This window comes from Opisthocomus hoazin, chromosome 4 (assembly GCF_030867145.1).
Source record: "Opisthocomus hoazin isolate bOpiHoa1 chromosome 4, bOpiHoa1.hap1, whole genome shotgun sequence".
NCBI classification, from domain to species: Eukaryota; Metazoa; Chordata; class Aves; order Opisthocomiformes; family Opisthocomidae; genus Opisthocomus; species Opisthocomus hoazin.
Window position 1 is genome coordinate 73,918,132 of NC_134417.1, and position 23,867 is coordinate 73,941,998.

The window sequence follows — 23,867 nt, forward strand, 5'->3', positions numbered from 1 at the left end:
TCACTATAGAATCTTAAATTCAATGGGCAGAGTGATTTACTTTCTCGACCTACAGCAATCCCTCTGGGTCAGAGTCGAGGCACACTAGCAGGACACCCCGTGAGGAACCTCAGACTGCTAGCTGCCTACTTGTATCTGTCCCAGGAATAAAAGAGCGTTAGAATACAGACACACTTTTCAGCCACCATATTTGTTTCACTGCTTAGAAAAAGAAAAATACGTTATTTCATAACTAGATGATCTCAGGTAGCACACTAAAACAGAATAACCCTTCCTCTCAAACACCAATTTATTAAAACATCTGGTTTATGCAGCACCTTAATCCTGCTATGATACAGACTGCTTGCTTAAGGAATTAACATTTTTTAAAAGCCTGGAAACTGTATTCAGGTAATCTGTCACACAACATCTGATTAGAACAAGCACCATGTTATTTGCTACTAAAGAAAAAGCATGCTCAGATTTCAAAGCAGCACAGATGTGGGAAGATTCAAGGCAGAAGAGAGCAGGTGGCAGGCTAGCTGGCAATTACAAAATGTGCAAGATTATAAGATGACTAAGATTTACTTGTCAAAATTATACTTTTTAAACTAACAAAATAATAATTTAGCATTTGTATAGCATTTTGCCTTTTAATGTTATAAAGCAGAGAGACCTCCTTAGTACATTTAAAGTCAAATTATTTTATATCGTTGTTCCACAGCCAGCTTTCAAATAAAACCTTCATGATTAAAAAGCTCACTCGGTTATCAGTATCCTACCTGTGAAAGGCAGTGCGTTGATGGCCCAGGCTGAGAAAACAAAAACACAAACTGCACTTTAACCAGAAAACAGTTCAGTACAAGATGACCACAGCCTACAGTTCAATGACTGGAAAAAAATGGTAACTACTACGTTTCCAGCATCTACCAATAAAATGTGTAAAAACAATGTTTATGTATACTTCTGCTTCATGGTATTTTTAATAATCCTAACTTCAGGGTAAAAAAGGAAAGTGTAGCAAATGCAGGAGATGTGCGTTATCTAAGCTTCCCAAGCTCTCTGCACAAAAATAGTTTTTACTGCTCCTACTTTAGCAAAATCAAGCCAGGTGCTCCTGCAGTATCAAAAACACCCAAATGCCAAGAAGTGCCGCAGGATAACATGAAAAACAAAAATAATGAGAAACATCATTTTCTATCCATGCATCTGGTCCAGCTGGAAGGGATCTGGCACTGTCTTTCTCCACCTTTACCTCCCCTTTATAGAGCAAGCAAATATCAAAAGGTCAAAAGTATTCACCCCTCATTGAGGTAGAACTTAGAACTCTATCTTCAGAGACAAATGAGTCAAATAATGATATGGAATGAAGAGGAGATTCCAGTGAGAGAAGATGAGGAACCTGTAAACCAAAAGGAATTATAATCCTGGTTCCTCTGAAGACAACGATAAATCTCCAGTTGATTTCTCCAGGGCCAAGATTTTCATGCAACAACAACATTATTCACATAAACAATGAACTCATGAAAACAACGTGTGTTACAAATCATGGAAAATCATATCGGAACAAAGAATATGAGAGAAGTCCCACTGGGAGAGAAATTACTTGGCAATGATTCATCAATAAAATGATTCCAGAAACGGTAAATACATGTATTCTTGCATGAATATTTGCAGAAAGGACAGAATAAAATCAAATGTAACAAAACATGTCCTCTAATAGGTCGATCTTTCTTCTTCCAGCTCCACATGATTCATTGCCCAAAAAGAAACTACAGGGATAAATGGCTACAAAGTAATGCAATAGTAGTTTACCAGCATACACAGGCCACAACCTAGGAGACAGCCCACGGTAACATTCCCTCTACATTTCCCTTAATTGCTAACAAGCATACACAGAATGCTTTTTCCAGTCAATTTCTGGTGACACAAAGAAAAAAAAAATCAGAAGCTCGAGCTAACTAAATTAAGCTACTTATCTTGTTTTAACAACCTGAAAGAAGATCTAATCTGGGAGTACAAACACTCAGTGACAAAACAAAAATATTTTTAGAAATAAACTTTTTCAGTACTTGCTTTGAAGAGCTTTGTTATCAGCATGAGAATGAGCTTTCAGTAATTCCTCTCAGCTTCATAGTTACATGCAGTTTGCATGAAAAGTGTAAACAGTGCTATATGAATATGCAATTTAGTGCTAGGTAAGTATATGACTTCCTATATAGAAAAAAAATCGTTGAGAGTCTCATTACTTCATTTTCATGCTCTCAAATGCAATTGAGTCTCTTCACACTAAGAACAGGATAACTGGTCAAAGAAAGGTTTCATAAATGGTCTAGGTAACATGCTCCAGTTATGCATCTCCCCCCCTACCTGTGTTCCCAAATCTGAATTTGAACATCTCGGCTGTAAATTAAATTCAATATTTCTTTCTCTCCAAATTTATGAAGGGTAGTAAGTAATGATAAACGATTATCATTTTACCTAAAGCAGCCCGGAATGGACTGGAAAAACGATGCATCCAGTTATTCTCCAACAGCTTCTCTCTTCTGGACTGAAACTCCATCAACTTCACCTTTCCTCATAAACATGATTTTCTAAGTTTCTTTTTATTGCTGATCTAGTCTTCCTGTTAATTTTTCTTTCTTTCTGAAAAGTGCAAAAATCAAACCTATACAAAAGGCTCTAAAGGTGGATGGATCACAGCTGCTAAGAAATACAGAAAAATTACCTCTCCATTCTCTAATACTGAATATTATTTTAATATCTTCCAATAGCTTTCTTTTAAGTTCCAAGTAGAGAGTAACAACATGGCAAGACAAGCCCCTTATGGACATAAACTTAGTGTGTTCTTAAACTAAGACAGAAGAATAATTTTCCTATGTTATAAGCACGTTTTCAGCCAGCTTTGTAACCTTACGGAAAAAAACAAACCACAAACAAAACCAGAAAACACTCCTCTTTCTACATCCTTTGGTAGATCATTTTACCTTGCCTAAGAACGAAGCTGTTCTCTTCTCTATAGCCTGTTCCTTATCTACTTCAGTACTTAAACCCTGTGGAAACAGTAATCCACAGTACATTAATAGCTTCCATATCATATTCAGACAACAGACAGAAAACCCCAAATGTTTCTAAGCAACTATCAATAAAAATTAGTAGACCAATCCAAAACACACACTGGTACTCCAAACTGCATTTTATATTATCTTCCATGTACTTTTACATTGCTGCTATTTCATTTTGAACAGACAGGTCACTTAGTAAGGTGACAGTGGCCTATATTTTTTTCCTTCTTAAAATGGACTATGTCTGCTCTTCCATAAGGATGATACTTTAAATGAATTCTGAGGTAAGGACTAGCCTACAAAGTCTTCTGAATTTGAGGTCAAAACTTTACCTCGCCATTGGAGATGATAATTATAATTTCCAAGCAATTTTCATTAGCCTTTACTTTCAATATCATCTTCAACAAACACTGAAGGAAATAGTTAGTTTTATTCCAAAGCTATTCCCAGATCATGATTAATCTTAATTCCAGCCTCTCTACCCAATTCCCCTCTTGACCATGGCCTCAAGTTGCACCAGGGTGGGGTTAGACTGGATATTAAGGAAAATTTCTTTACCGAAAGAGCGGTCAGGCATTGGAACAGGCTGCCCAGGAAAGTGGTGGAGTCACCATCCCTGGAGGTGTTTAAAAAATGTGTAGATGTGGCACTTCAGGACATGGTTTAGCAGGCGTGGTGGTGACAGGTTGACAGTTGGACTTGATCTTAAAGGTCTTTTCCAACCTTAATGATTCTATGATTCTATTTCTTTACATCAATATTTATCTTTTTCTTCTATTCAGTTACAATATCCAACAGCTTCACTTTTGACTAGTTCCATTTTATTCCTACACCCCTTGACTTATCAGACATATTGAAAAGATCAGCAACAACTTATGTCTTTTTCTAGGCTACCAAAAGTGATTTTTTTTTTTTTCCCGAAGCCCAGGACACTGGACTCTGAAACCACCAATTTCAAAACCACCAAACCCTTAACACAAATATCCTTGTTTCTTTACAAATACAGAACTCCAGTTATTGTCAATGATTAATAATATTTATTTTACAAAGAAAATTGTCATTTTATTTTCCTGCACGGCCAAAGCCATGCTCTTGCTCTACAAATAAAATGTATGTAAGCTTAATGAAACCATGGCAAGTCAAATACTTCTGAAAGCCATTATCTTCTCCATGTTGGTAAATCTACTTTACGGAGCTATTTAGTCTATGACAACATTACTTCCTAGATTAATATCTGTCAGAGAAATATTCAGATTCCTGTTGCAGATGGAACAATATGAATTTTTCTTTCATACAGCTTTGATGTATCTAAATTCCTAACCCTAGACTTCCAAATTCACTCTTCCAAAGAGTGCAAATGTACTCTTCCAAACTGAAAGAATCATTAGGAAACAGCTTAGAGGACTGTAGACCATGAGCCATTAAACCAGCTTCCAAAAAACTCCCCAAAAATGAAAGAAACTTAAACAATCAAATAGGATCATGTATTTAAAAAACAAAAAAAAAAAATCACAGGGACTGACTTCAATCTAACAACTGGACATAACCTACATTTTTATCAAACTGGGCACTCTGCATGGTACAGCACTTCCAAAACACTAGTCCATGGATTACAGGCACCTCCTAAAGTACAAATGTCAACAGTGCAAAGCAGTTAGTGAACAATATTAAATGAGTTGTAATCATCTACGCTTGGGATACCAACAACAGGGACATCAACTCCACAGATGACATAGTAACATATTACTTTATCAAGGTCCTTTGGATCTTACTACACGGATAACTGCTCTCAAGCCTGGTTGGCTGTATGTAGTCCACAACCCTGAACTATCATGAAAGAACAGAAAAAAGCGAACAAGCTTTCTCACGAGTGAAGCATGACTATTTCAAGAAAAAGTCTGAGGGCAAAATCATTTAGAAAGAGTAACTTTTTCTTAAGACAAGCAGAACTGAGAGGTGAACATTACACATCACTTCATCGCACGTCCATGCAAGAAGCAGAAGAGAGAGGCAGAAGGAGGATGCTGTCCCAGTTCACATCTGTGATGTGTAGTGGAGGAAAATACATCTTTCTAAAACAGCAAAATGTGTCGAATGACAGTTAGGAACAATTCACTTGTGGTACAACCGTTTCCCCAGTGACCTCACTACAAATCATATGACACAGCCATTCTCATGTTGACATACAAGTGGCTCCTACAAGCTGCTAGAGCCAGTAACATATATTCTCCATTTCTTTGTACAGCTTATGAATCTGCTTCTCTCCACTACTGTATTCAGTGCCAATTTTGCACTGTGGTAACATATTAGCTGTCAAGGAAAGGAAGCACACCTCACCACAGTTTGTTCAGGCCAAACACTCTACCCAGACAGTATACCTGCAAATTGCCTGCTTGTCCCTAAAAAGTTAACCCCATTTGTAACAGAATGTAATTCAAAAAATACACTCTGATTAATCAAAGTGATGACATGCAATGCTGAACCTCCAGGTGTAAGCATATAAAACCAAGTTACTTACCTTTTAATAACAGTTCTTTGATGTTTTAATTTCTGTGACTCTTGTTTCTGAAAGGATGTACCTACAATCTGTTCTCTCAGCAGTGTCTTTGAAGACTCAACTTCTATATACTCTTTGTAGGAGGTGTGAAATTATAGATAGAATAGACCCACTCTTATTCAATTCCTTCATTTTCATGGAAATACAAGGAAAGACCCAATTTCCATCAGAGTGAATGCGGGTCCAGATAGTCAAGCATGCAATCAACCCAAGCTACTGTAAACAAACATACATCTTTTCTCCTTTAATCATTTGCCCACACAGCCTGGTAAGCAAAGCTGGTTCACAGAGATGCAACTAACAGGAATCCAATCCATGGGCACTTCTTGAGTTGAGGAAAACAAAGCAATGACTGTACATATGCTCTTAACTCCCAGGCAACTCATGTACAGAATTAAGGACCCGAGTTCTTACTTTCTCTAAGTGTGTAAGGATTCAGAGTGTCAATCCCTTATACAGAAGTCAAAAGCTAACGATATTTGCAGAATGGATTTGTTACAGAAATATAAAAGTAAACAAATGCTGAGGTACTAAATTAAACCGAAAGACAAAAGTAACAGCAAGAGAAAATTGACAGCTGGGAAGTTGTGAAGCTCAGAAATCCAACAGTGTTAGAAGATTAAATCGGTTATGCAAAATTCAAATTATTTTAGTAAAAAATTTAGGTCTGGTTAAAAATGGAAGGGAGTATTTTTCACAGGCCTGAAAACAACTAAGGAGTAAGCAAATCTGCAGCACAGAGCAGTCAAACAAACGACAGCAGGAACTTCTTTCACTATTTTGATGCTGAAGTCAATGTGTTACCCTGACTCCACTCCAAACACACTGTTCTTCTCATCTCAGTCTTCCAAGCAAGGCAAATTTTCAAGTCAGGAGACCAATTTATAACATTTTTTCTGTCACCTGGGTAGCTCAGTTCTAAGATGAAAACTATACATTTTCAAGCCAGTATATTTTAATAAAATTTACCAGAAGATAATTACACTAACTGCCACTAAGAACCCTCATCTCTAAGTAGAAATAACCTTGACAATGGGCCTAAGTCAAATTGTTAAGACTTTTCCATAAGTTAGATGAAATGCACAAAGTACATAAGCAGTTCTATAACCGAAAGATATTACACCTGGATATTAAGCAGCAAAGGTTTCTTCTTTCTTTTTCCTTTGCTTTTTTTTTTTTTTTTTTAATATACAAAATCTATTCTTGGAAGCCAAATGTTACTAAGTGCAATTAAGAGAAAGAACCAAGCCTCATGTAACTTGACAGCATTATGTTCTACTAATTTCTAGTGAATAGGAATAGTATTTATATTAGAAACCACAGAGAGCTTTCATACATTTTAATCAACAACATCCTATTATAACAACATTTCCAGTATCATTACACAAATTACACTGAACATTGATACAATCTTTTCCATTATGTCTCTGCTTGACAATTAATACTTCTCTAGACTTCAATGGCATACGAATATTGTGGTGGTATACATACAAAATTCCATTTTCTTAAGAGGCAAGCAAATGAATCACCACTTAAAATACATAATGTGAAAGATTTTGAACTTACCTTCTTTTTTTGTGTTCTGTTCCTGCCTCCCAACCAATCATCCATCTGTTCCTCAATCTCTTCAATTGAAGCTCCGTGGTCATACGATGGTATATATGCACTTGACTCCAGAACCGTGTATACAGGGAATTCTGATTTTGGTTTCTTGACTTTAGGCTTCTTCTCCTCTACACAAAGGTAAAAAAAGAAGAAAAAGTAATGGTACTAGCACTGCAGAGAAGTGTAACCCAGGAGGAGGCTTAGCTCCTCAACTCTTAATGCCATATTAAAATTTCCACTGAGGAAGGGGGCTGCAATTTCTTTGTCAAAAAGAGAATTCACAGTTTTGCATAATAATTTTATTTTTATGAAAAGTAAATAGCAACGCACCCACTTGGCCCCTCTTCTGTGTGAACTATGCCTTAAAGTGCCAAATAAGGAGCCCCTCAAAATCACAGTTAGCTCTTGTTACTGCTACACCACCTGGCAATTAACATTAGTACAGGCAAAAGTATAGGGAGCTATGAAAAGATTTCGAAAGTCCAGCTGGCTTCAAAGAAACTGGCAAAGGTAGAAAGGCAAGTTTAAGACAATTTTGTATTACTTCATGGTCAGCTGTGCTGAGTAAAAGCTTCTGAGTCAATAGATAGCTTCTCCCTTCTCAGATTTCTGTAACTACAAATAGCTCTGTTCTAGCACTTACACATTTAGGAAGATTTAAATGTTGGACCTCATTTCTCAAACTGATCACTGTTTTTTTGCTCTCTCTGTCCTTCAAACAGTAGTAAATGTGAGCAGCAAACTTAGGAGACAGGAAGGAGGGACAACCACCACCTAAACCCCAGCAACTGAACACATATCCACTGTATAAAATTATCACAAAAGAAGGATTTAAGATTGACTGAAAATTGCCAGAATTTTAGGAAAGGCAAGAGGATGAGGATCAGAAAAAGAAGGCTGAACATTCAACAGGCATCCAGAAACCTCAGGTATGCCAAGTGGGACTCTTGTTTTTCCCTCATTGTTTGAATGTTGTGTTCACAATAACTGGATGCTCCTCAGGACACTACTAAACTGAAAGAGATGATCTAACAGCTGGCTGCAGCCAAAAGAGGAAAGTTCTACTCTGCCTCCACCTTTCCACTCTCCACTGTGTGCTTATGTGCTCCCCTCTCTTCTATTTGTGCCTCGACAGTCATCTAATCCTTAGGAAACTGATTCAGTTCACTAATCTAGTAGAAAATTACTCCTTTACACTTAAACCAAAAGGAAAAATCCAAGTGGTTTAAAGGTGGTGGTCAAGGAAAAGAAGCAGCACACTTCCCAGCAGCGGTGGGCCATTAGATCAGTTTATCTGCTTTTGCAAACATGCCCTAATACTTTGTGAGCATCAGAGTAGAAATGTCTGGTTTTCATTAAAACCTTCTTAAAAAAGATTCCTAAAGAGGACAGAAGGACTGGCACCCTGCAGACTCTGACATAGAATTCCTTCTCCTAACAGTATATGTGCAGGAATAGCACAGTGAATAGACTCCACGGACTTGAAAAACTTCTAGGAACTAAATATTTAAGAAAATAAATGGAGAGAGAACTTTTAGAAATCCAAAAAGAACAGGAAATTCATACAGATCTTGAAAGTTAACAGAATGACTAATGACCTTTTACACTTTTAAGTGTACATTGTTCAGAGGCCTATTTTTGTGAAAAATCTCTAACTTTACTTGTAATTGTCAAATTACTCTCAGTAAATGAAATCTTCAGTAAAAAAATTGTATTTAGAATTTTTAAAGCATCATTCTATAGGTATGCATAGTAAATATAATGAAATGACATATACTCCCCAAAAAACAAAACTAAAAGAAAGCCCGTAAGTGTTAACCAGAATTTCTCCTATTGTTCAGATATTATTACAGACAATACTGCTGCAAAATTCTTTTTGTCTATTTCAAAGGTAATTTTTATCATCAAATCACATGTATTAACCACTATCTCATTTTCCTCCAAAGTTGCCTATGAAATAGCTTCTGGAGTCAGAGTTACAACAGCTTCACCAGCTATTTACTGCAAACACATATACTAGAAAAAAATATTCCAGGAAGTTACCTGAAGTGACCAATTCCACTATTGTATTTCAATCCTGCAAAAGAATCAAGCACACTGCGTGTGTTCATTTACTTAACAGTGGAGACACCCAAAGACAGGCAGATTTTCCTGTATCTTGCACCCCATAAGCTAAAATTTTCCCTCTCAAAATACACAAATAGTTAAAGCCTGAATGCATCTAACTAAAACTTAAAAATGAAGCGCCTAGCATGCAAATTGGTCATCTAGACTCTTTCTGTAGTTTTGGAAGTAATTCTGTAACAGTATTTCCAGAAGACGCTACATCCCACTTTAAAATGAGGTATCAAAGACAGTATCTAGGCTTTTTTTCAGGCAGTTAAGGGACAGAGGAAGACCTAACATACATAACACACCCTGTTTGCTGGCTATCAGAGGAATGACAAATCCCACCTAAAGAAGATGGCTGTATAACCTCAAACAAGCACTCAACCAGAATTAAGAAAACCTCGTCTTTACAGTCTCCCATGCATATACAAAAACATGAAGGAATTCAGCATATCCCTCACATATCACAATGGCTGTCATCTTGAATTAAAATAAACAGAATTGAAGTCCCAGCACCTTTGACACAGGGCTCCCAATAACCCATTGAGAACAGTTTCACCTCAGAATTTTCAAAAGCCACTTTGTAGAATAGGAAAGCACATAAAAGTGGTTTCATGGTAACATCAGAAAGGATTTTAGATAGGAGAAGTTCAGAAGTTATGTTCAGAGGTAATGATGTATACTATGAAGCCTCAACTTTAGGCAGCCAAGCACTGTTCTTTCAGATGAAGATGGAGAAAGCAAAACAGATCACAGAAACTATTTCACCCAAACAACTGAAGCCCACAGCAGATACCTAGGAAGAAAACCTCCCTCTTTCATGTTTGTGATTACCAGCAATTCAACTGGCAGCCCAAAAGACACTTCCAACCTGACCTGGTGCTTTCCCCTGAAGAGAATAAGGATCGGCTGTCTAGGCATCTGCTAAGGCTTGAGTGCCAGCCAGGAAGCTGATGCTGCGGCCACTGCCACCACCTAAAGCAAGGACGTGTCTGATAGTGCTGACAGTAACGAAAACTGCAGCTGTGATTCAGAGTTTTGGAACACAAGCGTTCCCTTAATACTTCGTGTCATCTTCTAGCGGTGCTGGGTTTAGACTATGTGACCATCCACTATAACAGAACAGACTTTTAAAATGCATTTTTCTCCTCCAGTCTCAAATATTGTTCTAATATTGTTGCATATAAAACTAACCGAAAGGCAGGAAAAACATGCAGAAAAAGATTTCAGAGGTTCCTCCCAGTTTTGTGACAGCCTACTCGCTGTCCACTAGAGACCCAATCAGACCACACGCCCTATGTTGGCACCAACATCGAGCGGACCTTAACTATGGCCAGAATTACTGGTGCTCATACAACTAAAAAAAGTGGAAAGAAACAGTCTTGGTGAAACCAGAGCCTGACTTCAAGGTCAATGGGGTAAATGAACAGCTTATTCTCACTACTATTTTCTGGGAACATTATGTATTTCAATTACCAAATTAAGTCTAGTGACTTTTCTAGTTTATTAAATAGACTAAATAAAAGAGGCAACAGCAGAAAGTACATGGATAACCCAAGATTGTAAGCACTATGGAAACTGTTTGATATCTACCACTCCAATGTAAAAACAAATCATGTAAAAACACTGATCAATGACTTTTAGAGAGTTCTAGTCCTCTGTAGCAAAAGAAATTTTGTTTTATCATTTGCTGAGTTCATACTTCAAGGATACTAATTTTCTATTAGTATTTTTCACCTTCAGAACTATCAAGTTCTTTATCAAAAGATGAAATTTGATTGTGTTTTTAGTAACTTATGAGGTGAAAAGACAGATATAATTTGTCCCCTATGTTTGAGCAGCATATAAACATATCCATCACTGGCATGCCTAGCCTTTCACAGATAACAATTAGCTAACTCTCTTAAAAGTACAGTACTTTAGGTTTCTAAAGGCCTCCAACACTATTCGAGTACTGGCTATACATTTTACCAGTTTATGGTGCCATGATCCGGGTTTTGAAGTTTGATTAATTACTTGCACATAATCAGATACTTTGACCTTCCTCGTTAGTCCTTCCACCTTGTTACTACATCAATTTTATCAGTGGCAGAATTAATAGTATCTGGCTAATGGTTATTTGCTTTAAGATGTATCAGCTGTCATTTTTAGAAGATAAAGAATCAGCTAGCATTTTGGATCAAGTACCATGTAATAAAACAGTGGTGCTTTTTCCATAATAAATATCAGAGGCCTGTATTTTGAGTTTTCAGAAAACTAGACACTGATTTTACCTGCTAGTTGACGTATTCAGAGAACTTTTCAAAGAAAAAGTAACCAGTTTATAGAAAGAAACAGAATAAAAACAAGCACTGAACTTCTGCAAAGAAAGTACGACACATCAAGCTGGAGTTCCCTCTCTCTAAAAGGCTTCTAAGCTTTAAGCATGAACAAGAATCCACAGAATTCACAGCAAATATAGTCAAAAAAAGACAGTGATGTCTCGAAAAACACAGAAAGAAAAGGGATACACTGACTGGTATCTCATGGGCCAATAAGCAAGAAATGTGACCACACACAGAGGGAGACAGGAAACACCTTTCTGGCAAGTCACTAAGACACTGCACTGAGATCTCCTTTTCTTTCAACATCGTTCACTTACCTATGTAATTATGAAAGACAACCAACACATTTACAGTATTAACATTTGTTTAAAACATGACAAAGTCACTTGCATGTACATCAACGCAGTCAGAACACAATAGACCTAAAAGTCTGGAAAAAAATTTTACTAAGGTTTTGACTGTCTATTAAAAAAAGGGAGCAAACTACACTCAGCATCAACGCAAATACAGGGAAAACACTCATACATTTAAAAAAATATACATTTCTGTACTCATAATAAAGGCAATGGGATTATATGCTTGCATCATGAGTCAGAGACAGATATACACATCTGCTGTACTGAGACCTAGAAGCTGGTTCATTTTTCAGCAAACTGGCTAAAAACATGCTCAGTGACTAATGTATCCTCAACTACAAAAAAACTTCTCAAAAGCTGTAGGTTTTGATGTCTTTCATCCTTTTCTCTGAGTATCTACCCTCCCCAAAACAACCAATTCCCCCAAAATACCTCATTCCCATAACATGAAAGCGATAGAAATAAACCTCCAATATATCAAAGCTAATTTGCCTTCCAACAAACAAATAATGAAACACACATGACTCTTTCAGATGAGCCTCATAACACTGCACATTAGTGGAATATTTTCCATAAGATCTGAAGCAAGCTTCATAGGGAGAGGCATCATATAGCCTAGTTGAAACAACTGGATAAAGCACACAAGCTTGCAAGTTCAAAATCCTTTCAGCAGGCCTGCCAAAACAATCAGTGAAACGGATGATACTTAGCTTCCCATAATTAGGCTTCATAGGTAACAATTAAGTGATCAGAACATTCACACCCACGCCGACCAAAAAAAGCATACATTATATGAATTAATTTCCTCTGAACCTGCCTGTCAGCAAATCATTACTGGGCAGGCACATGAACACTGCATTTCGGCAGGGATTAATACTAAACACAATTATCCAAAATATTTGTCAATTATTTGGAAGTAAATGTAAAATCACCTTCAGTATAGTGCTAGATTACATAAATTTGGTCAAAATGGTTCACAGTGAAGAGGAGAGTACAGGAAGAAGTAGGAACATGGACTGGCTGGTCTGGGACCAATCAAATCAAACGCATTTTTGAGAATTACAGTCAAGGACCGTATGCCATGTCTGCACTTATGAAGGACTGTGTGCAACGAACCTTTGACGTAAGAGCTTGCAGTTACAGTGGACCAGTGATCTGAAACTATCTGAAGCTATTAGAGCAAAGTGAACTAAAGTAATCTGTAATTCTGTAAACAGAACAGTAATAACAGAAGAAACGTGATTTTTATAATCAGAAGATGACAAATGTTAAAACGCTATATACAAACCCAGGGTCCAATACTTTCAGCTACATTGCAAAACTAGGGTACAGAAAATCCACAAAAGTTAAGGGCTAAAGAAATGCTTTATATGAAGAAGACCCACAGATAAATAAAACTTTTTTTAAGCACAGAAAAATGCTAATAATGAACAACTGAAAGCTAAAGCTATAGAGATCCATACTCAAATTAGGATATAACTATACAACAGTAAAACTAATTGCCTGAACAAACCAGGAAGAATGGCAGGCATCTCAAGGTTTTCTGATCAATACTGTACCTTGCATAACAAGATGCTAAAAGCTAAAGCACATCACTGGTACAAGTCAAACAAGACAAGTCATAAGAATCAGTTTTTTTCACCGACTTTTGCCTGTAAGGGTCTGAAATAAACACATTACACTAAATGATCCAGTGATGTCTTCTGTCCATAAATTTCATGAAACAACATAAAAAGCTACCCAAGCAACATGCTGTACTCCAAGCCGTCTGGAAAGGGAGAACCACCAAGCCTAACCAAACTTGATCAAACATATTAAAGGTTTCACTACAGCTCTGGACGTTTCACAGCAGGCACTCGGGTAAGACCTGCCTTACTATAAAGCCCTGTACAGAAATACAAATACCACTATGGATACCACCATAAAGCCCCAATACAGAAAAGTGGCTAGTCATGCAGCCATAAGGCTAGTAACTTTGCATTTCAGTTAAAGCTTGAATGATAGGGCTAAGGAAAAAAAACCAAAAAACTAAGCGCTGTTCAACATGGTTTACAACTAGAAACAAAACGGTTTCTTGCCATGGATTGTTCCAGATGCCCTGTACATCAGAGCAAGAATTCTGGATTTACAAAGCAAATACGTTTGGTAACTGACATGCCAATGAAGAGTTCACCTGCAGTATCTAGCAGGCGCTATTTCTTTAAAAGGGCGTATTTGAAAACATAAATTTAAGTCTTCATATTGAAGGTCAGTGGAAACAAACATAAAAAGAACAGAAAGTAAGAGAACTACCAAGGATAAGCATAAAGAAAGAAAAACAGATGTGTTTCCCCCACAAAACGGATGTGGTTGAAAGAAATACTCCACGCAAGAAAAGGACCAGTAGAGCTGCCAGGATTTGTCTTGACAACTACTCACACCTTGCAATTTAAGTTTAAAAACTTGGCAGAGTCATCTGTCCTGACAACATACGTCTAAGTCTTCTCAGTTTAACGACTACTCAGTTCAGTTACTATATATTCTAGTTTACAACCCATGACTACGAAGAACAGGGCTATCTGTTGTTACAGAATCATTTCCTGATGCAAGGATTATACGCATATGTGACACTACAGGAGAGGGAGAAGTTAAAAGAAATTTTATTAATGAAAGCACTTGCATTTTAAAATAAATTTTGTGTTCTGGTATCTAAATGTGAAAAGGGCATCAGAAAATGTAAGGCAAACCATTTCTATTTTTGTACATAAGACACCCAGTTACCTGTAATTTCATACAAAACCACATTTCCTAGAAACACAAGGTCCATATTGTAAGTTGCTATATTTTTCTAAGGTAAAGTTGCAATGCTTCTGTATTTTACTAAGGTAGTAATGACAGTTTTGAATGGATTGACATCTGATAAGAAACACTGCAAAAGCACCACAAAAATAAATAAAAATTGTGCATAACATTGACTTACAAGAAATGACTTTTTCATACTCCTTACCAAATACAGCACTTTAATGTCATCTCTCAGTACCATCCTATCTTTCCTACTTTGCAAATTAAATCTTCCTCCTCCAGTACCCTTCCCTGGTTTTAGTTCAGGCTGCCTACAGAATACCGCACAACTTCAGCAGGAAAGCAGACAGACACGGGGGTAAACTAGCAATTAGGTCACGAGAAAACAAGCACTGTTAAACAGCTATTGCTAATCTGCATGAGATACATTTACTCAATTAGATAGATGGAACTGTTATTATGAACTCTCATTCTGTGGAGAGTCTCTAAAATTAAGAGGAACAGGGGCAAACAAAATGCACGTTTGGTGATTTACAACCTTTCTATGCTACTTGTGAAGTGACAATGCAGAATAATATAATGAAATAAGCAAATCTAACAGATTCTTTGCATGCAAGCTTCAGTAAAAAATTCCATAACTTTTCTTTGCCTACAGATGCATCTCTTGTTCTTCCCTTGGGAGTCTTATTTCTTTTAAAAAAAAAGGCAACTGACAGCTCATTCTGCTTCCCAATGATAGCACTGCTCTGACTGACCAAAATAATTCCGTGCCAGATTTCAGACTCGCTAATTACAGGTGGTGACTCTAAAAACTTGCTCTTGCTCCCTGCCAGCAAGCCTACCAAGCGGGATCAGGAGGCCAACTGGTGAGACCGGCAAGGATCAGCCCCTGCTCAGCCAGTGATGTCGGGTCACCCTGCAGACACGGGGTTCACACGCCATGTCACACTCTCAGCCGGACAGGGGACAGGGGGGTGCTTCTGCAAGGGGTCAGGCCTGTCCTGGACGGGGAGGAGTGCCAAACCTGCACTTCTCATGTGTGGGCACTGCTACTGGAGGCAACAACAACAAAAAGGGACTCTTGCGTGACATCTGGCAGAGAAGAAAGACTGAAAAGTTCACATGTGGTCTTTCAGTGAAATGCAGGAACACGCACACTACGATTTCAATGACTCTATACTTTCACTCGCACTTCTGTTTTCAAAAACGAGTCCTTTTAAAACAGTAGTTCACAGATTTCAATGAAGAATGTATGCCAGCTATTTTGAACAATGGCAATACATTACTATCTGACAATTTAACAAGTTTTTAATAACCTGAGCCAAGACCCATTTCAAGGGCCCCATTTTGTGGCAGGTACCTCAAACAAAATGGCAGGCCTCCCTAACAAGCATTAAATGCACTATTTTGCTAGATTTGGCCTCCGTCTATGATGCTCACTGAGGTGCTGAATGTTACCCATTTTCTCAAAATAGATTCAGCTACAGCTAAGCTGGAAATTATCACTGAAACTAGATCTCTTTGCTGATTTTACAGAATTAAGCTACTTCGTAAATATAAATAATGCAGCTGTATTTTAAGTGCCTAAAGGTTTACACGTACTCAAAGCTAGTAAATTGTTACAGGGCACTCAATGCACTTGTCAGAATAAAGGAACTTAGAAGCATGCACTTAAGTACAGTAAATAAAGCAAGCACGCACATACAAACACAGACAAAAAAACTTTTAAAATTGTCTTCAGAAGAGGGTAGGTTTAATCACTGTCAAAAGCAAGTAACTGAAAGAAGCAAAGGAAAAGTCACCTATAATTATTCTGATTACTTTATTAAGAGAAATGCTAATTGCCTTCTCTGGTCTTTTATAAGAGCGTAAAGACTTTAAGGCATTTATTTCAACAACAGCATGAATCCATCTCTGAAGTCTGCATCCATGCTTTTGGAAATTCAAATTATGTTCAATTTCTATCAAAAATCAACTCAATATGCACAATTATTAAACATAATATTAAAAAAATATTTACAGACAAAGAGAATACAAGAACACTCAAAACGCAAGAAGTCACTTCTGAAAATGTATACTTAGATATCTCTACATTTGAGATTTCCCTCCTCCTGCAAAGCAACATTTCTAGCAAAGTATGCTGTTCTTGCTATGATATAACCATCACCCGAGTTTTACGCTTCTATGGGAACAAGGCAGAAGCCTACTGCAAAATTAGTCACAAAATAAAAGCTTATTTATATTTAACAGCAGTACAGAAATCTATAAATCACGTATTTTAGAAGATTATAAAAATGTTTGTTCATATACATCCTGTGTAGTAGGTAAATTATATTACATCTTTGTTTATTAAGACAGTGGTAAAAACTCACTCTGAAGTGTTTCAAGTTCAGCCTTAGCCAGGGCATCTTCTTTCGCCTTCATTTTTGTTTCTTTATATTCTACATATAATTGTCTGGCATCCTTTAAGAAAATGTTGCAATGGCATTAGCATCCTTATACAAACAAGTTACCGCAATGGCTCTGTTTTAATTTCTCAATTAACCTCGCAAAAAAATTTAAGATACATTTGTTTCCTTGAGTTACAGCAATTTTCAGTATAGAAAGTATTTTTTTAGAATGTAGAATTTTTGTGTAATAAAACGTTCAACTGTAATAGTGTTGATGATATAGACTATGATGCTCACTGGCAACCTGAAAAGCAAAATGGTTAGAAAAGCATTTCTGATCACTACCTACAGCTTTGTAAGAGGCTATGTACCCACTTTGCTCACATCAGCAATCTGGAAGTTCAAGGAAGAAAGAAAAGTTTTTAATTCAAGTAGTGTGTGCGGGGACAAAGGCAATTGCTAGGCAGCAGTCATCTTGGTGTGAACTCATTATGGTAACACTAACTCACTAACTGCATGTTCCAAAATCCAACTCATTCTCTTCCCCCCCCCCCCCCTTTTTTTTTTTTCAGAAAACCCCAACTTCTATATTGCTATTAAAGCACTGAAAATATACATTAAGTTTTTTCTCCAAGGATTAGATTATAATCTGAAATCTATTTGGCAAATTTACACATAAAACTAGAAGTCCTGTCACAAATCTCACAACAAGGTACACATTTCCAAAATCTGTTGAATTAGTAATTACAGATTTGCACTGAAAGCTTTCCAACATGAACAATCGGATTGCTGAAGCAAGAGGTATGGAGACTCTCACCAGTTCAAGAGATTCCTATACACATTCAAAACCAATGAATCTATAATAGAAATGCTGAAATAGACAAATTATTATTTATCATTTCTGAGCATGCAGAACATCTATTGCATTAAATAAAAATTAATTATAGTATTAGATAAACCTAAAGTTCTTTACAGCTCAAAATAATTTTATTCTTGTTATTACTTTAACAGTCCCACTTATCACATATAAAGGGTGATTAAGATTTTAATGTAGAATGTATTGTAAAACATCAGTAAATGTAATTTCAACTGTAATCCCATAAATTTGAACAAAACCTGGGCTCATTAAAAATGAAGTAACACATCTTAATAAATTTTGAAAATAAAAACCGAGTTAAGCAGTCATTATTGCTGCCTTTAATTGTAGAAGCCATCCAAAAACATTGCTATCTCCAAAGATACTATGACATAACTGTTGCGTTATACTGGCATCTACCCCTTCACAGATACTTGAGGGAGGTGGGAAAACACAGGACAGAATCCTAATCCAGCTCTAAGCAGAACTTTATAATATTTTGGAGACATCTCACCGATGCAAGTGAGAGTGCCTGAAGAATAACTCTGACAAATTCCCACAAAACATCAACAAGGTTTCATCTCCTTCCAGAATACCTCTTCTCACTCTGTCTTTACATTTGGGTACGGGAAACAGGAAGTTACATTTTTCTGCCAGGTTTATGTAAGAGATCACCAAGCACAGAAGAAACTTTAAAGGTCTGGCATAGCTTTTTGCTGCTAGAACATAACAGATTAGAGCACCTCACACGCTTACAGTTTTGGTTTGGGGGATGTGGAAGAGACAGGTGCTTTTAGTAGCATCGGGGCTAAAAAAATGTGCACAGGTACAGGAAGACTACCATTAACAGCACATATAAAGGCTTCGAGGAACCATTCAGTTTCTATGTTGGAACACTGTTAGGATCAGCATCGGTTCTCTTTTTGGTTTACCTGAAATACAAACGCCCTACCACATATGGAAACTTTCCTTGTACTCTCCAGATTTGGACTATTTGCATCATTAAGAAACAGAAACAACCATAAATACAATGGTTAACTTCTGCTACAAGTTTGAGACATTTGGATTGCGTGGCATAGACAGGACGCGGACATACTGATATCCAAAAAACACTTTTGTTTAAGGCTATGATTTCAAAATGGCTACAATTAACCAGCATTTAAGTTTAACCCATTTGACACTGAAAGCCAACATTTGATGCTAAATTCTGGTGTAAAATCCATTATTTCTTGTGGGATCTCCAGACAGCAGGCACTAGGGGGTAACTGTCAATCTCTCTAGCATGTCAATCACGGAACAATTGGAAATGCGGCTCAGATGAAAATGAGACACAATAGCTGAACAACAAAGAAAACTAGTCAGAAGCACATAAATGAAATTTAGTAGCATTGTTGTTTCATAGATATAAAATGGATTATCACTGCAAATGGAGTAATATGCAGGTAACAAAGGCAACATTAATCTTTTATCTTATTAATCACAGTTTATTAAGGCTGATACCATAATCACAAAAAAACAGGAGACTGCACATTTTGAAGCACAGATAAAATTTATACCTATAAAGTAAAGCAAAGAAAAAAAACAACCAAAAAAAATCAAAATGGATTTTGAAAATTTGAAAAATCAAATCCTTCTCACAGAAGCGTACGAAATGGCTCTACAGGTTGTAAAATGAAATTAAAAGACATACCTGAGTAAAGATTTTAGCCACAGACACAAGCTATATTAGACCTTATAAGTCAAAATGAAAAACCACTGGGAAACAGTCTAAAATAGGAAGTTCTTTGAAGAAAACTTCTGCCTTAACCTAAACAAGCACATTTCAATTTACTCCTCCTAAGTTTTCAATAGTATCAGTCTAAACAGGAATATTCATTTTCAAGCACATTCGGTTTTGGTAGTAAGAGTATTTCGAAATAGATTTATGTTCAGATTTTTTTACTTTTCCAAAGTGATAAATTTAAGCAGCCATTTTGCCTCGATACAAACATTTTAGGGCCCTAAAAACACTGGCAATAAAGATACAGCCTCTTCCAACCTAATGCTCCTTCCCCAAGATTCAGTAATGATTTGTCATTTAGAGAATCTTTCCCCAAACAGCTCAAAATATGCACAACATCAAAACTTTATACCTGATGTATACTTCACCTTCAATAGGTAATAAACAGAAGAAAAGCAACACTTTTGTCCTTCTGGGAGTGGAAAGGGACAGAGGAAAGAGACACCTTCTTGGAACTGTTCTAACTAAAATCTCCAGCTCACCTAACCAGAAATACTTTGTTCTCATTTGCAGAAGTTTGAGAAGTTTTAAAAAAAACATCAAATACATTACTTTTCTTCACCACCAAAGCAGTAATATGCATGTAGTTAAGCAAAAAGAATAATGAAAACGGCTAATACATGCTGGTTTATTATACTCTGATTTCAAATACACACTTTCCAAAAAGGAACACAATGAAAAAAGAGTGTATCAGAAACACAAAATTCTGCTACTAGTATTTCTAAATTATATTTCAACTGCCACGTACAGGAAGTTCCTGTGACTATCCTTGTATTTAACCAAAAATTTCAAAAAATGTGGCAGAAGAAAAAAAGTAACAATTAACATAATTTCAATATTTTAACCACAAATAAGAACCAAGAATAGAAAAAAAAAATCTTGTATTTCAGTTCCTCTTTGTATCAGTGTCATCTCATGTCAATAAATTTGAGATTGCCAAGACAAAGCTGCACTTCAGTTTAGCAGAAATGCAGCAATTCTTGATACTGGAATTTTAAGGGGTTTTTTTTCTTTGTTTGTTTGGGGATTTGGGGTTTAGGTTGGGTATTTTTGTGGGGTTTTCGGTTTGTTTGTTGTTTCTAAATCAACAGATGCAGTATTTATTCAAACTGTACTAATTCTGGAACTAAAAACTTCATTTCCGAGTAAGACTCAGTCACTCTGGCCTCTCCTTGACTTTCGGGGAGGGTGATGAGGTTTTGTTGGTTTGTTGTTTTGTGGGGGGTTTTTTGCTACAGTCAATCTTCCTGGCTTTCTGGTCCACCTCAGAAAGACTAGAGATTAGAAGAAATGAGGTAGACATTGGAAACAACTTGCTGTATTGGCCACATGTGAAACTTCATTACAGATTTTGCAATAGAATCAGCTTCACATTTTAGTTTTCTGGGTGAAGGACTGATACAAACAAAATGCATCCTCTCAGAATTTACAGTTAACTAGAAACTTTCCTACAACCATCCTTAAAATCAGTATATTGAAATAATTTTCTTTGCATTAATTCTTATTAAATCAATCTATAAACTTAATAGAGAAATATTTGTATGAAGTTCCTGAACTAGTTTTCTGTCTTTTTGAGTACAGTGTTCTTGTATAATTGATACAAAAAAGAGAGAAAAAGGAATCAAATTAAAATTACTGCAACATCCAACCTTCAATCTGCTATTTCTACAGAATAAAAATGCCAGCGGTTATACCACAGCAAAAGCACTCTTTTGATGGGTTTATAAACTATTAATATCAATGTGTTACGGTAAGAAATAATGATAAAAAAGTTAAATATTACGATTTGTATTTCTCCTTGGCATTTTTACATGTTTACTCAAAGGCAAACTAGTAAATAAATAGGAATTGCATTACTTTCTCCTTTATAATCAGAAAATCATCCTTTGACATTGGATTAACACCAGGTGTGGCCAGGCTCTTCAGCTGTGCTGTGACCAGCCTGTGGGCAGTCGAAGCGTGGTTCCCAAGCCTGCGACACACCGGGTGACCAGCAGCAGGCTGTGCTAATGCAGCATCTGCTGTGTATTCCACATCCACAGCGGTGAAACAAAGGCAGCCAGAACAGTGAACTGAGGCCAATGCTGCAAGGCCTCCCTGGGATCCATTCGCACCCCGTGATGCCTCATACCACAACAGAACAGCACCATTAACTGAGCGCCAGCAGCATCTCGTACACGAGCTACGCTCCTCTAACGTGTGTGCTGGGATACGCAGACACACAGTAAGCGATTTGAAAGAGCAGAACAAAATTGGCTACCACAGAACAGCAGGTGATTAAAGGCAAATTTCTTTAGTATCTTACGTTTACTCAAAACTTCTACTATACAGAAAACCACATTTTGTGTCCAGAGCCTCAGACAGTACCCTGTTAGACACAAGTTATTTTTGCTCACTTGCATACACCCAGAATACTTGTTTTACCATCCACTCTCTTCTGACCCACTTCTAAGCTTCTAATTGACCTCAGGGTCAAGAGCTTCATCCCTACTTTGGTTCTCCCAACAGCTGCGAAATAGCAAGAAAAAGAGCAAATGGGCAATCACTCGTGCCACACATCCTGCAACTGCTTGCTCCCCACAACTTGTATCAACATTGGTGCAGTACAGTAAGTTGGAACATGTCAAAACCCTGTAAAGCTGCGAATTAGGAGATATTTGACCTTACTGACTTCAATAAAGCTCTTTAAAAAAATCTCTTTTTTAAGGCATATGTTATTAAATGCAATAAATTTTAATCTCACACGATGATTTTATATAAAGTCATATGCAAAGACAAAAACAACCCACATACATGTTTGCTGACCTAATCAAATCTTGCTTAAAAGACAACTTTGCCAAAGGAGATGCCCTGCTGGTAAAGCCTCTTGAGTTTAATGACACATTGCCAATCCATTTAAGGCCAAAGCTGAACCATCTCTAAACAGGTGTTGAAATGTAATCATGGATTAAAAGAAAACCTGAGGAAAAAATGCCAAGAAATTAAACACCTCTGGGTCAGTAGTTTGAATCCATTCCAGGCTACTAAATCAGCCACAGTAATTACCATCTGGTAGTCTACATAAAAATAAATTACTGGCCTTTTTGTTTTAATTCACTTTGTGCTACACAAAGGTCTTTATAAACAAAAGTTTCAATTGTAATTGAAAGCTTTGTTGATAATCTCACTAGGTTATGTGCAGTGCAAGTGCATATTGAGCTTGAACTGCCTTCTCATTGCCGGTGAGCCACCAGAAGTTCTTCCAATGGTTCACTCCTAGGGTGTATGCACTACACCTACACTATTATAGATAGAAGATAATACGCAACTTTATTTTCTTAACAAGAATTCACTTCTGTCTGAAACAAACAAAAATGCTTTCTGCTTCATTACACTCAGAACAAGAGCCAGCTCACAATTTAACTAATAAAAAAGTATTTCCTAGTACTGACTGGCATTAATGAAGTTGGTGTAAAAATAAAGACATTCATTGATAAGCTTCACCACATCAAGGCGGAGGAAAAGTAGTTGACAGGAACACTAACAAACACTCCTATCTTCAGTTTTCTGAAGGAAATATTTTGTGAAGAATAATTAACAACAATTTTAAGAAAGACCACTTGTCTTAAGCTGTATGTCTGCACATCCAAAGAAAAAGCTCTAGTCAGCTGTTTTGGGAATAAAGTGCAATTTACATATGACTGTTCTCCCACAAAAGAAAAGTATACTTAACACAACCGTCTATTCTGTAATACATTCACCATTTTAACTGAAATTCTTGAACACTATATTTAGCTGGTTTATTTCTTTGTAAGAACAATTTTCAGTTCCAATAAGCACTTTAATTGAGTTTTCTTTTTTTTTTCCACTTCTTTTATTTATTTTTAAAAATATATAGCCTTCTTCCAGGTCATTCTCATGAAAGAGTAAAGTATAAATGACCCTAGAAACAATTTGCATTCTTTTTCTATCTTTTTCTTGAGCCTACATTATAAGAATTAAACTTGGTAATAGTCAATGTAATTTACATTCCACTTAATGTTTCTTTCACACCACAGATATGTGATTTATGATACATTTTATGTA

At 36.7% G+C, this 23,867-nt stretch overlaps 1 protein-coding gene across 1 annotated transcript in view; it reads right to left on the reverse strand.

Moving 5' to 3' along the window:
• Nucleotides 1-23,867, reverse strand: part of DNAJC1 (DnaJ heat shock protein family (Hsp40) member C1) — a 114,968-nt gene that overhangs the window by 34,067 nt on the left and 57,034 nt on the right. Inside the window, exons 7-8 of the mRNA XM_075419506.1 lie at nucleotides 17,149-17,239; nucleotides 7,168-7,334 (exon numbers count right to left, since the gene is read on the reverse strand). Of these exons, the coding sequence (XP_075275621.1) occupies nucleotides 7,168-7,334; nucleotides 17,149-17,239 (258 nt within the window). The remainder of the gene's footprint in view (nucleotides 1-7,167; nucleotides 7,335-17,148; nucleotides 17,240-23,867) is intronic.